The sequence below is a fragment of the Sciurus vulgaris genome (assembly GCF_902686455.1).
Source record: "Sciurus vulgaris genome assembly, chromosome: 9".
Taxonomy (NCBI): Eukaryota; Metazoa; Chordata; class Mammalia; order Rodentia; family Sciuridae; genus Sciurus; species Sciurus vulgaris.
In genome coordinates, this window is record NC_136469.1 from 32,861,487 (window position 1) to 32,877,282 (window position 15,796).

General features: G+C 38.3%; 1 protein-coding gene across 2 annotated transcripts in view; it reads left to right on the forward strand.

Moving 5' to 3' along the window:
• The window catches only part of NPY2R (neuropeptide Y receptor Y2), a 274,148-nt gene that overhangs the window by 7,656 nt on the left and 250,696 nt on the right, over window positions 1-15,796 (forward strand). For both annotated transcript variants that reach the window (XM_079152930.1, XM_079152933.1), the window contains one exon: window positions 6,593-6,735. In XM_079152930.1, coding sequence (XP_079009056.1) covers window positions 6,690-6,735 — 46 coding nt within the window. In that variant the 5' untranslated portion in view covers window positions 6,593-6,689. The remainder of the gene's footprint in view (window positions 1-6,592; window positions 6,736-15,796) is intronic.

Genomic DNA, 15,796 nt, shown 5'->3' on the forward strand with positions numbered 1-15,796 from the left:
ATGTATTTTTTATATTCTCAGTGATTGCTATTCTAACTAGAGTGAGATGAAATCTCAATGTAGTTTTGATTTGCATTTCCCTTATGTCTAGGGATGTTGAACATTTTTTCATATTTTTGTGGGCCATTTGTGTTTCTTTGTTTGAAGAATGTCTGTTTAGTTCATTTGCCCATTTATGGATTAGGTTATTTGTTGTTTTTGTGCTAAGTTTTTGGAGTTCCTTATATATTTGGATATTTGGCTAAGACTTTCTCTTATTCTGCAGATTCTCTCTTCATGCTCTTAGTTGCTTCCTTTGGTGTGCAAAACCATTTTAATTTGATATTGTCCCACTTATTGATTCTTGGTTTTATTTCTTGAGTTTTAGTAGCCTTGTTAAGGAAGTTGGTATTGTGCCAATGTGTTGAAGTGTTGACCATATGTTTTATTCTAGTAATTGCAAATGTTTTGGTCTAATAACTAGGTCTCTGGTTCACATTAAGTAGACTGTGCAGGGTAAGAGATGAGGACCTAGTTTCATTCTTCTATATATGGATATACAGTTTTCCCAGTGCCATTTATTATTATTTATTTGCTCTAATGTATGTTTTTGGCACCTTTGTTGAGTATCAGATGACTGTGTCTCTGTGGGTTTTTCTTGGTGTCTCCTATTTTATTCCACTGGTCTTCATGTCTAATTTGACGCCAGTACTATGCTGTTTTTGTTACTCTATCTCTTTAGTATAAAAGAGATCAGGTGTTGTGGCGGTTCCAGCATCACTCTTCTTGTTTGGTATTGCTTTGGTTATTCTGGGTCTTATATTTTTCTTCTAAATGAATTTTAGGACTGTGTTTTTGTAATTCTGTGAAGAATCTCTGGGACACTATGAAAGCAGTTATAAAAGGAAAGTTTATAGCATTGAAAGTCTACATTAAAAAAATAAAAATGCCAAATAAAAGATGTTACACCTCAAGATTCTAGAAAAGCAAGAATAAAACTAAACCACAAACCAGTAGAAAAAGGAAAAAAAATTAAAATCAGAGTCAAAATTAATGAAATAGAAATTAAAAAATTACAGAGGATCAATGTAACAGAGCCATTTCTTTAAATAGGTAATCAACATTGATAAATCCTTAACCAAATTAACCAAAAGAAAGAGAAGACCCACATCAACAAAATTAGAGATGAAGAAGAACATATTACTATGGATATTTCCAAAATCCTGAGAGTCATTAGAAACTATTTTGTAAACTTATATTCCATAAAATTAGAAAATCTAGAAGATGTTGATAAATTTATAGACATATGTGACCTAAATTGAACCAAGAGGATATAGAAAGCTAAACAGACAAGTATGAAGCAATGAAATTGAAGCAGCAGTTAAAAACCTTTTAACTAAGAATAGCCCAGGACCAGATGGATTCTTAGCTGAGTCCTACTAGACCTTTAAACAAAAGCTAATGATAATCTTTCTCAAATTATCCACGAATTGGAAAGGGTGGGGGGAAACTCCCAAATTCATTCTGAGAAGCCAGTATCACACTGATACCAAAACCAGACATAGACACATCAAGGAAGGAAAACTGCAGACTAGTATCCCTGATGAACACAAGCACAAAAGTCCTTAATTTTAGTAATTCACATTCAAAACCATTTTAAGAATATATATACTATGATCCAGTTGGTTCCATTTCAGGGATGCAGGGTTGTTCAACAACACATGGAAATTAAAAAGCGAAAAAAATCCCATAATCATCACAACAGATTCAGAAAAGCCTTCAAGAAAATTCAATGCTCATTTATGTTGAAAACATTGAAGAAATGAGGGATGGAAGGAAGTTTCCTCAACATCATAATAAATAAATGTGACAAATGCAGAGACAGCATCATAATGGAGAAAAGCTTATAGCACTCCCTCTAAAACCAGGTGGAAGACAGGAGGTCCACTCAACCATTCCTGTTCAACATGGTTCTCGAAACTCTAGCCAGAGTAATCAGGCAAGAGAGGGAAATTATAGGAAGATACATAAGAAAAGAAGAAATCAAATTACATGTTTGCTGATAACATGATAATGTACATAGAAGAACTAAAAAAAAAAAAAATACCACAAACAAAATCAGCAAAGTATCAGGATACAAGGTCTACATCCAACAATCAATAGCTTTCCTATACTCTAGTGGTTTATCTGTAGAGAAAGGAATCATGAAAACAATTCCATTCACAATAGCCTTTAAAAGAAAAGGAAAACAAAAACCAAAAGAAGTTGAGAATAAAGCTAACCAAGGAGATGAAAGACCTCTACAATGAACATTAAAGAACACTGAAGAAAGAAATTGAAGAAGACCTTAGACAATGGAAAGACCTCCCATATTCCTATAGGCAGAATTAACAATGTCAAAATGGTCATATTATCAAAAGCATTATACAAATTTAAGGAAATTCTCATCAAAATACCAAGGACATTCATTATAGAACTAGAAAAAAAGTCCTAACATGCATTTGGAAGTAAATATGCTCTCATTAAGTTACCCAGTGACCTTCATATTGCCAGATCTAGTGCTTAATTTATAGCCTTCATCTCTCTCTAGTGCTCTTAATAGTATTAGCATTCTTCATTCTGGATTGAATGGGGTATTCTGTTCTCTTGGTTTTATTTCTATTACACTCTCAAGACTTTTGTATGGGTCTCTTTTACATTTTGCTCTCTATATTTTCTTGGATTTCTAAACATTAGAAGGTCCCAGGACAGAGGAATGAAACCTTTTTGGTTCTGTACCTATGCTCACTTCCTAATAATCTCATGCACTGTCATGACTTAAATATCTTTGACACACATCTTTGAACAATATTTATCTTATGTTCTAGTCATTCTTTACTCTAGATGAATACATTGAACTGCTTTCTTGACATCCCTGCTTGACTGTATAATAGGGATCTTCATCTGTCTTTGTTGATGTATTTTAACACACGAGACTGGATTATTTATAAGAACTCCAATTTGTTTCTCACTGTTCTTGAGCTTGGGAAATCCAATCAAGGTGTCATGCATTCACGATCTGCTGAGGGTATAATCTGTTTCCAACGTGATACCTTAAATGCTGTGCCCTCTGTAGCCTCACATGGCAGAAGGCAGAAGTGCAAAATGGATTAAACTCCCTCCATCAAGCCCTTTAACTACAGCATTAATTATGATCTAAACATCTCCCCAAAGGCCTTGCCTCTACCAGTGTTGCACTGGGGATTCATTATTCAAAATAAGAACAGGGAGAAGATACATTCAGACCAGAGTATTCTGCCTCTGAACACCAAAATGTCTGTCCTTCATACATGCAGAATACATTCATTTCATCCCACTAGTCCTGAAATGCTTAACTAGATGATCACCTGGATATCATCTAAATCATGTATGGGTGAAACTTAAAGCACAACTCAAACCTAGGCAATTTTGCTCCACCTTGAGCCTGTGAAATCAGACAAGCTATGTTATGACAAAGAATAATAATAGGACAGGCAGATACACATTCACATTTCAAAAGGGAGAATAGGCAAGAAGGAAGTGGTAACATGTCCCAAGTAAGTCCAACAATCTGACAAGCAACATTAAATCTTAAGGCTTGAGAATATCCTTTGATTCCACGTCCTACCTTCTGGAAATACTGGGGTGGTGGTTGGTCCCCCAAAGTCCTAATGGCTTTGCTGGGCACACTCCATGCTTCAACTTGCACATATTGAAGTTGCCTGCCTGTAATCTTCCCAGCTTGGTGCTGTGTCTAGTGGTTTTATAGTTTTAAGGGATTAGAGGCAGTCTACCCTCACAGTCCCACTAAGCATTGTTGTATCAAGGACTCTATGGTGGATTGATCCAGTGGCAGTTCTCTACCTTGGCTCTGAGGTTCTTTGAGATATTCTTTGAAGTGTAGGTGGTAGAGCCTCTTGTACTCTGGTCACCCAGAGTTAGCACCAGGTGGACACTGCCAAGGTATACACCACTTGTGGCTTCTGGAGTAGAGGCTTGAGCTGAAGCTAGGGTAGGAGAGCAGTGCTGCTCTGGAATGCAGGACCAGAGACTCGAGGTGGTCCTGGGAAGCAAGTTTCCATGCACAACAGAGCCCCTGGTTTCTTCCCTTAAAAGCTTTTGATCCTCAAATTCCTGACACTCTGGTCCTGTGGTGGGCATAATAGCCTGTTCAACCTCCAAAATGCTTTCAGGGTCATCAGTCTTCTTTATCAGAGTTGCTTGGCCACACTCCTGGATTTCTTTCCTAAAATAGTTTTTATGTTTTGTATTGCCAGGCAGATAATTTTCTAAATTGTTATGTTCTGCTTTTCTTTGGATTATAAATTCTTTCTTCAAATCATTTCTCTTTTCTCATATTTTACTATAAGCACTTAAGAGAAGTCATGAAGCACCCAGAACAATTTACTACTTAGAGATATCTTCTGCCAAATACCCTAGTTTCTGCTCTTAAGTTCTGCCGATCCCAAAGTTCTAGAACAGAGATACACTTCCGTAGGGTCCTTCTTCACTTTGTAATCAGGATGACCTTTCCTTCAGGCTCTAATACCTCCTTCCTCATTTCTAAGACTTCATCAGAATGGCATCTATTTCCATATTTCTACCAACATTCTGTTCAGAACCAATTGCAGAATCTCCATGAGGCTTTTTCTTTTTCTCCAGCTCTCCTTTTTTCTTAGTCCTCACCTGAATCGCCCTAATGCTTTGTGTCAGTGCAGGCTTTTTTCAGCATTTGTTTCAAAACTCTATACATGACTCAATTCCAAAGCTGCTTCCACATTTTTCAGGTGTTTGTTAAAGCCACACCCCACTTCTTCAGTACCAAGATCTGTCTTGGTCTTTTGTGTCACTGTAACAGAGTGCCACAGGGGAACTCACAAAAGACGGAAACTTATTGACTCCGAGTTATGGAGACTAGGAAGTCTAAGAACAAGTTATTGCATCCTCTTGTGGTGGAAGGTGAAAAAGCAAGAGAGATCAAACTCTCTTCATAAAGCCCTTTTCTAATGATTATCACGTATTCTTAGGGCTCCACTCTCATGACCTAAACACCACCCATAGTTTCCACCACTCAACATGGCAGCTCTGGGCATCTAGTCTCCAGCACATGATTTTGGGAGACACGCTCAGATCATAGCAGCAGCCAACATTGAACATGTTACCAAAGGAATTCTTCATACACCATCCAGTACCCTGTATCCAGAATATCCGTTTCCATTAATGTTAAGACTTTTACTGTCTATGCGTTGGAGTCATTCTCAAATTGTTTCTCTCAATTTCAAGGTCTAGGCAGTTCTTTGGTTCTGTATTCGTAGGACATTTGCACGAAGCCATGTTTTGCCATCAATATTGCCACACAGATTCTGGACCATCTTCACCTCTGCAATAGCGTCTTCACTGTTCTCCCTGTGTCCTCTTTCATGCTCTCTAAAGCCAAATTCACAAACATCAGCCACTGAACTGCTTAAGGAGATGAGAGATTGATTATCAATCTTCTTTCAAATCCTCCATAATAAAACAGAAATGCTTGATATTGGGCACATTTTTAAAGAGTCTGGTTCTCTCTGATCTCTTATCTTCTCCATCTACATGGATTTCTTTGAGATTCCCTTAATTGCAAAGTTGTTCCCTTACAGAAGACTTTGTACCTTCTACAGCTGGTGCCTCAAATATCCTTTTCCTGAAATTTACATGCTTTGCTCTCCCGGCTCATGTCTTTGATGCTAGGCCTGATGTCCTACTTGAAACAGCACTCCATGGTGGTCACCCTCCTCTCCCCATCCTCTTCTTGTAAATTCCATGTTCTGCATTCTTCCATGCTTCTCCTTAGAGTCTTTTCTGGAATATCATTGACCTGATTGATTTATTCAGCCTCTTAAGATGTCTTTTGAAGTGAATGTTATTCAGAAGGGGATAGTAATATCTTTAAAACCTTACAGCATTTTACTTTTTAAAAAAGTCTCTAATTTCTCACAATATTTGATGTTGTATTCATTTATTTATTTCTCACAATATTTGATGTGATATTCATTTATTTATTTTTTTAGTCTGTCTTCCCCACTAGAATGCAAGTTCCACGAAGTCAGACTTAATCTCTATTTCTGTATGCCCAGGTCCTAGGTTAGTGTCTTCACATTGCAGGAGACCCTAGTGAAGGCATTTTAGAGCCATGTACTTAATTCCTTTCTGGGGCAAGTATATGTGATCACTTGCTGATCAGGTCATAAAGTGATAAAATCCTTAAAAAAAAAAAATCAGGAGAAAATTTCATCAGGAAGAGACATTCCAGGGGGGGAAAAAATCTATCATTAATTCATGGTACATTCATTCATGCAACACATCTCTTTTGTACATCTATGGTCTGCAAGCCCTGTTATGGAGATTGCCTCCTGAAGGGAGAATGGAGATAAATAAGGAATGTATTGTGATTAAAAATATTCTCATATATGGTTAATTATGGTTCCTGTGGTTTGAATATGGTTTATCCTCTTTGAAACTCAAGTTGAAATTAGATTGTCACTGTCGCAATATTGGGAGGTGGTGCCTTTAAGATGTGATTTGCTATAAAGAAAAATCAAAACCTTTCTCATGCCAGTGGGTTAATTCTCATGAGAGTGGCTTACTGTCTCAAGAGTGGTTTGTTATAAATACAGCCCCACCATGCTTTCTTCCTTTTTACCTTCCACCATGTTATGACACCCACTCCAGATGACCTTGGACTTCCCAGCCTCCAGAACTGTGAGTAAAAGTGAACTTCTTTCCCTTATAAATTCCCCATTCTGTGGCATTTTGTTATAGTAACAGAAAATGGACTTAGACAACTGTGAAGGTTTTATCACAATTAGTTTTGCTGAATGCCAGGACCAGCATAAGCAAACTCTTGAGTCCAGCGAGGGATGAAGGAGGATTGAAAATTAAAGATTCACAGACACAGATTTTGAAGATTAAGCTGGGATCAGGTGGAGCTCTGTTCTCTGATGGAGATGCAGATCTAAAGAGTTACGCCAACAATCTTTATTTACATATGTCTCATTATCAGGTTAAAGACTATGCAACCACTATTCTTTGTATTCAGGAAAGTTACAGGAACTAGGACATCTATGTAGCTTTTTCACAGTTGCAATCCACAGTTGCATAGTGCAAGATAAGGAGCTTTGTGTAGCTCTCAAGAAAGTCCACTGTTTAAAGTTACTGTAAAGCAGGCAGGAACCAGAGAAGAGGAACTGGTGAAACATTGTGGTTGTCTAGCATAAGAATTCCTTCCTTCCCAGGAGCTGTGTGCCTGCAATCAAGGTCAGAGCTGATAGGATTCTTGTGCAGAGCCTGCTCATGCAGGGCATTGGCACCGAGGCTAAGCATCCTGTGCCCTTGACAGAAACATTCCCAGGCACTGAGCATGCTACAGCCATGAGGTCATCAGAGACCCCTAATCTCAGCCACTGCTCTCCCATCCTCTGTCATCACTCTCCACAGCTGAAATGAGGAGCTATGTTAATAGCTAGAAGATACAGAATAAAGGTTTAAAAAAGAATTATAGCATATTTGATGCTGTAGAATATAGAGAAAAAAACCCTACCTTTTGAATACCATAAGCATGAATTTTCCCACTTCAAGGTATGAACTTAGTTTATAATATAACCTTAAATATATCCTTCTTCAGCAAAAAGGACTCCCTTTGCATTTGGTGATGTTTAGCTGAAAAGACCCTTAAGGATTATCCAATCCAAAACCCCTGTCATTTACAGAGGAGAAAGCTAAGGCACAGAGAGGGAAATGCCATCACCTCTTTCCAAGAATATTGTTTCCACTTCCTAGCTGGGCTCCCACACTCCCTGCCCCATCCCCAGGTCATTCTTCACACAGAAGTCAGTGACTTTTCTAAAATGTGTACCCATCAATATATTGCTCCTGCTTCCAGTGTTCTCGCTTCTAAGGGGCCCAGGCCTTTAGACTTCAAGTTACAATGACAAAATATTTGCAAAAATAAAGTTACAGATGAAGCTGATAAATGCTAACTTGGTTGAAATGAAAGTATGGTGTGATCTAATATAGTAGTTGTTACTTGTTCTAGAACCTTGCTGCAAGTTAGAAATCACTCTGGAAGTTTTGAAAAATCCCAGTGTCTACTAAAGTCTCCAACTGATCTGGACCCTGATTATGCCTTTAGCTTCTCTTTGTTTTTACCCTGCACTTGGTTACTGAGTCCTCTTTTTGTTCCTGGAATATGGCATGCTCCTGTGCCTTGGTGACTTTGCGTTTGTTGATATTTCTGCTAATAACTCATTTCCTTTTCCTCGTCTGCACTTAAGACTGCCTCTTCAGGAGCCCTATCCTTACTTTTTACAGTTACCTTTCCTTGTCCCAACAGACGATAACAGGACCCTTTGTCACAGGTTCCCCTAGGACTGTCTCACTGTCTTTCATTGCAGCTGCCTCAGGTAATGATGTGCTCACCTCTTTGGGTGATTGATGCTCCCTGTTCCAGAAGACTGGGAGCTACCCGAGTGTAGGGTCAGATGCTGCTTTTGTGTGTGCTGTAACCTCAGTGCTTAGCAGAATTATTTTGAGGCACTCCATAAATATTTGTTAAGTGAATAAATAAGTAATGCATTGCCATGGTAGGTTTAAGTACTTTCTGTTAGGCAGATTAGATATAAAGGAAATAATACATTTATCTGATGGGTATTTCCTGGTGTAGTCTTTAGTTTTCTTCTCTAGTTTCCTACATGATCACAAAGTTATTGACTATTTATTAAGTAGAAATGTCTAATGATGTTGGGAGATTCTTAAAATGAGTTTATGCCTGAAAAACATATCTAATTTGCGCTTTGGTTTCTTAAAAATCCTTTATACTCAGGGCTTAGACAAAATATTTCTGTTTGCATTTCCTTTGAGAGCAATGATCTACCAATATGTCTAATGAAAATATTATAACTATTTATTAAAATGCTAAGAGAATTCCCAGTGTCTTCTATTTTCTGGTCATTCTTCTAATATAATTGTTTTGTTTTTCTCTCTTATATTAATTAATACTATATCAGTGTTTCAGAAAAAATAGAATTATAAAATCCCTATTAAAGACACATGTTGCACATTAGTATATGATACTCTTTTTATATGGAAAATCTTCCTAATGTTGCTATCTCTTCTTAATTCTTTTGTCCCTGTATTTCAGTATTAACCCATTTGGTGGCTATTCTTCCTTCAGTCACATTCTGCAAGTAGGTCTCATACATTTGTTTAGCCTCTGGATATAAGGAGATGTTAAATCTCATTTTAAATTAGAAGGACTTCTTTGGTAATGTCTGTCACTTGACCCTTTTTGGAAAAAGTTAAATGTGTCAACTGCTTTTTGACCTCTCCAAGAGGAAATGCTCCTGAGCAAGTGGTAGTTTTGATGATATTTATAGCTTATATTTCCACATAATTTCAAGGCTCTGAGGGACTTGGGAGAGCATCACAGTGATAGAGGAATGAGCTTAGACTGGGAGGTCATTTAGGCCAGGTTTCAAGCCCCGATTTTTTATACTTTGCAGTTATGTGATGTTAGAAAGTCACTTAATATTCTGGGTTCTGTTCTTTCATCCATAATAGTGGGATAGTCATCAAAAAGTTTAGTGTGGGGTAAATGAGACAATACTTCAGAGTGCCAGAGAACATATCCTTTGATTGACAAGTCTTAGCTTCTTTTTTTCATATTATATTTGAGAAGGCCCAGGTCCAGGAAAGCTTGGAGGTGTCTGAGACCCACAGAGATACACTAGGTAGAGGGACCAGTCCTCTAGACTTCATTCACTTCCACTCTATTTAATTGACTTATATTTTTACTTTAAATGAAAATGAAATTATAGAATAGGTTTATTAATGTTGTGTTGGTTGAAAAGGAAAAATACTCATGATTAAATAAAGTCAGTTTCACTGGTATTTGAACCCTATAGCACATTATGTTCTGAGAAGCTTTTTTAAAAATCCCCATGCTCAGTACACATCTTATTGCAGTCAAGTCTGAGGGTGGGGGCCAGGCATGAATATTTTCTATAACTCCCTGTGTGATTGCGATGTGATCTCAGGCACAGAATTTGCTGATACTCTTTTGCAGTACTTCAAACTGTCTCCGGGATAATCTTTTAAAAGTCTGTTCTTTTGTCAAAAGATCATGCATCTTAGGGAATATTGTTTTCCTTAAGTGTCTGTTTTTTGTTTTTTGTTTTTGGAGGGGAGGTCATTTTCTGATGTATTTTCTCTTACAGTGGAAATGTACTGCAGACTTCACGTCCGTCTTTTGGTAACTTTGTCACTATCACGTCATATTTATTAGTATGCATGTGTACATACCTCTTGAAAAATGAACCTGTAAAGATAATAGGAAAGGACCCTTCTTTCAATAAGGTCATGTAATCCACATTTAATTCAACAGTCCTTAGTGACCTTTATTTCAATTCCCTAATTAACTTTGTCCCTCTGGTGTCTGTCACCTTCCTGGGCCAGGAAATGAAAATCTCCTTGGAGATGGCATCGTCCCTTTCAGATTTAGCCACAGGTTTGTGTGGTGACAGACACAGTTGGTTTAGATAGGATGATGATCTGGCTTAATTAAGAGACTACTTCAGAGTTCTTTTACGGAGAGGGGGCAGTACCCAGGATTAAACCCAGGGGCACTCAACTACTGAGTCACATCCCCAGCCCTATTTTGTATTTTATTTAAGAGACAGGGTCTCACTGAGTTGCTTAGCACCTCACTAAATTGCTGAGGCTGGCTTTGAACTCATTATCCTCCTGTCTCAGCCTTCCCCAGCTGCTGGTATTACAGACGTGCACCACCACACCCTAGTTAGGATTCTTGATTATTTAAAAATAGTTAACTGAACCATAGCTTTTGTAGTTGTTTGCTCTTGGTACTCCAGAATTTCCTTTAGAAGACTAGAAGATAGCAGAGTTGTTGATGTGTCATGTTTTATCTCTGACATTTTCTGTATTTTCACATAGCATCAGAACAGGCTTGGAAAACCACTAGCTTAATTTTGTTACCTACCATTAAATGAGAAGGTAGTATAAATATGCTCACAGTGTTACCATTTGAGGTCAGGAGGGAGCTAGTTACTAACTTTCAAGGCAAGCGTGTTATGGACTGGCTTTTTAAGTATTCACGACTCCAAGTAAGTACTTAGTACTCAGATTATAGCAGTTCTATAACTAGTAATCCTAGTTCTGATAAGAGTTCTTAGTTTATCCTTTTCTTTTCATTTCCAGATTGTCTTTAATCTAATTTAGTAATTATGACAATGGAAATATGTTCTATGCTTTCTAAATTTTCATTTAGTTTCCAATTTACAGCAATTTAACTGCAAATTTTGTCTCTCAGCTGAAATTGCTTCCTTTAAACTCTTGGTTGTCTGCCTTAGGACCACATCAGGGTGTACAGATTCTAGTCTGCATAGAGGTTATTTACAACTTCTAAGATGCAGAGCACAACTCACACAACTGGACCTGGTGGACTGGCTTACCTCAATGACAAAGGTAATATATTCTTTCCAGCTCTGTCCTTATTGATTTTAGGCTTGGTCTGTTAACCACTTACCCTCAATTTTATTTTATTTTTCCATGTTATTTCTTAAATCCATCCCTCATCATTGGATCTTTGGAGTTCTCTGGGATTTGGTCATTGGCCCACTTCTCATTCTACCTGGGACATCTTTGCTGTATGCCCCCTACATTTTAGGTACCCATGTCTTTAGATACCTATCTCCTTAGCTATAGGGAGCATTCAGGTAAGATAAGGAATATAGATAGAATAAGAGAAGTGAACTGTATTAATCAGCCTGGATTGCCACAAAAATACTCTAGACTGAGTGGCTTAAACAACAGAGATTTATTTTCTTACAGTTCTGGAACCTGGAAGTCCAAGGTCAAGGTGCTAGCTGGTTCAGTTTCTCATGTTTCTATCCGGCAAATGGCTCCTCTCTTGTTGTGTCCTTACATGATGTAGAAAGAGCCAGAGTCTCTGGTGCCTCTGTTCAGATGGAACCTAATCTCCAGTGCAGTCACAGTGGGGATTAGGGGTTCAGTATATAAAAGTTGGGGAGACATAGTTCAGTCATCATATGGGCCAAAAGCTAAATTCGGGAGGACACCTGTAGGACACCCATTTTCCTAATGTTACAGTTTATAACTCATCTATCTACTGGATACCCATACCCATACCCACAGGCATCTATGCTCAGTATACTTTAAACTGAAAACAAGCAATCATTCTCCCAAGATAAATTCTGATTATAATCTCTGACTCTTTGTCTTCCTCATCTCTTTGTTAAGTCTTGATGACTTTACCTCCTAAATTGCTCTGGATATGTGTTCTTTCCCAGCCTGATTATCATTATCCTTCCATTTTATTTATCATTTTAAATTTATTTTTATTTTTACTTTTTTTTTTTTTAACTTAGCCTAACGTAGCAATTTCCTTACTAGTTTTGCTGTCCCCATCTCACCCTGCCAGGGTGGCTTACATAAAATGGTGGTTTTTCACATCCTGTATTATAAAGTACAAGCTATGTCATGCTGCATAAAAGGCTGCTATTATTTTGTACCTCCACCTTCTCAGGTCCAGTGGTTCTCAAGCTTTTGTGTGCATAATAAACACCTCTTGGAGCTTGTTAAAATGTAGGCTTACATTTTCAATTCTCCAGATTCTGATTTGTTGGGACCAGATCAGGACCCAAGGATCTGTACTTTTATTAAGCTCCCCAGATGATTCTGATATATGTGGCTCTTCTACCTTTTGAGAAAACTTCTCAGCATTCTTAGCCCACCTCTCTCTCTTTCACACTCTTGGCTCTAAGTATATGTTTATGACATTTACCACATTGTGATTATCTTTTGTATGCCTGTCTCCCTGAAATGGGCCATGATGAGACATGGTTTGGATTTAAGATAAAGTGAAAAATAAAATGCTAAAGTCTTTGACTGTAGCCGAGCAAGAATAGCCTCCCCTGGTCATGGGTTTGCCTGTGGTTCCTTCAGTCTGATGGCGTAGAAGACACTGTGCACAATATATTCTCATATAAGAACATAACATTTACATACATTTTAAAGAATGCATATGTAGGATTAGTGGGCATGACCTCTTCCCTTCCCCTGTTTGCACTCTGCCTAGCCATATTTCTGCTTCAAGGTCCAGTTCAATGCCAGTTTCTATAGAAACCCTTCAGGACTGTTCTGCCTTTGTTTATGACTGCATTTTCCAAATATGTAGTGTCTAAGGTTTGAAGACTTTAGGGCTCCTGCTAATAATAGCATTTACTGAACAGCGTCACCTGACCAGGAAGTAGATGACACATTCAGCTACGATTTTTTAAGGGAATTTTTATGAAGGAACTCTTCACAGAGGTGTGGGCAGGGTATAGGCAACCCAAAAGAATGCAGGAATATCCTGGAACCAGCATTGGGAAGTCATTATCAGCCCCCAACATAAAGTGGCAGGGGAGAAAGTGTTCCAGGTTTGATTCACGGATCTCTGAAAAGAGGTGGGGATGGAAGATGCCTGCAAAGGAGAGAGGGAGCCAGGAAGAATGACCTCCCAAATTCTCACTCTTCTTTCCTTCTAGCCACCTAAAAGTGCTTTCCATTGGCTGAAAACAGCCAGAATAATGGGATGCAGTTTTTAGAGGTCACCAGAAAATGGAGCAGAGAATACTGTGTATCGACCTAGGGAGTAAGAGAGACATCACGTGAGGCAGGAATTATTGCCAGTTTACAGATGAGAAAGACCCTTGGAGAGTTGAAGCTCATGCAGATGGTAGGTCATATAGATGGTTATAGAACTGGGACTCAGTTATGGGTCAAGTCATTCCACCTAACAAAGCTGCTAGTCAGATGTAGCCATGTGTACCTGTAGTACCAGATATTTTGGGGGTTGGATATGGAGGATCATTGATCTCAGAAGTATAGGGCCACACTGAGTAACAGCGATAGCAAGATCCTGTCTACAAAATAAATAAATAAAAGATTAAAAAAAATAAAAGAATGTTAAGAAGGGCTGGAAATTTGGGGATGTAGCTCAGTGGTAAGTGCTTGCCTCATGTGCAGGGCCCTGGGTTCCCTTCCCATCACTGTTTTAAAAAAAATTAAGAAAGAAAGCTGCTTCTCACTATTACAGGCAGGCCCTCCTGGGTAATCCCATCCTGGTAATCCCATCCTGTTTTCCTGATGGGTGGAATTCAAGGGAAGAACCTTGTAGATATTCAATAAAATATAGACTTGAAATGTCATTTGGTTTTATGTTATAATTTCAAACAGTTTTCTTTAATCCAAATGTGTTTAACACTAAAATAGAAATATTAACTTTCAATGTTAACATTTTCCATCATACTTTCTTGCCATTTCCCTGTAATCATTTTCTATTGAAATTGGAACAAGACAGAGCAGAGCCTTCTTTTAAAGAAGAACAAAACACTATTTTTTGTGTGTGTGTGTGTGTGTGTGTGTGTGTGTGGGTATATGAAAATGTGAAGTTTTCGGAAAGAATGGTGAATATTCATAATCTTTCCCCTTAAAGGGATACATCTCTGATTTTCTAGAAAATTCACTAGGGTTTTAAAATCAGACTCCCTGACAGGCCTACAGGGTGGAGGATATTTAGTCAGCTTTTTCACTGCTGTGACTAAATGATCTGACCAGCACAATTATAGAGGAGGAAAGGTTTACTTGAGGGCTCACGGTTTCCCAGGTCCTAGTTCATAGAAGGCCAACTCCATTCCTCGGGGCTCAAGGTGAGGCAGAACAACATGGCAGAAGAGTGTGGCAGAGGCAAGCAGCTTGCATCATCAGGAAAGAGAGAGAGAGAAAGAGAAGAGGGAGAGAAAGAGAGAGAGAGAGAGATCTCCTCCAGCCACACCCTACCACTTCAATTAATCCCATCTGGGATTCATTCACTGATTGGTTTAAGACTCTTGTAATTCAATCATTTCTCCTCTAAACCTTCCTGCATTGTCTCACATGTGAGTTTTTGGGGGACACCTCACATGCAAACCATAACAGAGGGAAAGCATGGTATTTCAGATGAAGCATAGTTCCGGGAGTCAGAAGCCTGTGGTTCTCATTCTCCTGCTTTTCCACTTTGTGATCTAGAAAAATGTTTGAAGATCTCTGTGCCCCCACTCTTGAAAATAAAATGGCAATCATAATGCATAATAACTCCATAGATTATTGTGAAAATCAAATGTGATCCTGGGATTGATTGAAGCAGGTTTTAAGATCCCCTTCTGGCTCTCAGAGTCTACAGCGTATGTAAACATGCTTTATAATCTGTAAAGAACAATTCACATGAAAAGGTTTGAAGATTAACTTGGAGACACTTCTAATTAAAATGTTCTGTCTGAGAAGTTTTATGAATGCAAGTTTTATCTTAATTTGAAGATAGAGTAAGAATAATTAAATGCAGCATAGCCAAGATTGTGGCAAACGTTTAGGAAGGGGTGAGCATTATGTGAAAGGGATTTTATTATAACGTTTCCCCTCTGCCCCTTATATTAGCTTTAGTTTTGAAGTCACTCTTTGGATTTTGTACACTTGACATGTTGAATCAGATAGGAAGGCAGAAGAGATGGCTTGTACCCCTTGTGCTGTTGTGCTTTTAAGCAGGTAATGACTAACGGGCACATGGTGTCCTGAGAAAATCACCTGTTGTGTTCTTGCCAAGTTGCTAAATTCCTCTTGGGAGGTTGAAAAGTGTTTCTTTAGTTGCCAGAGGAAGCACAAGAGGAATAATTATTGTTGTATTAGATGGCAGGATAAGGGAATCAAA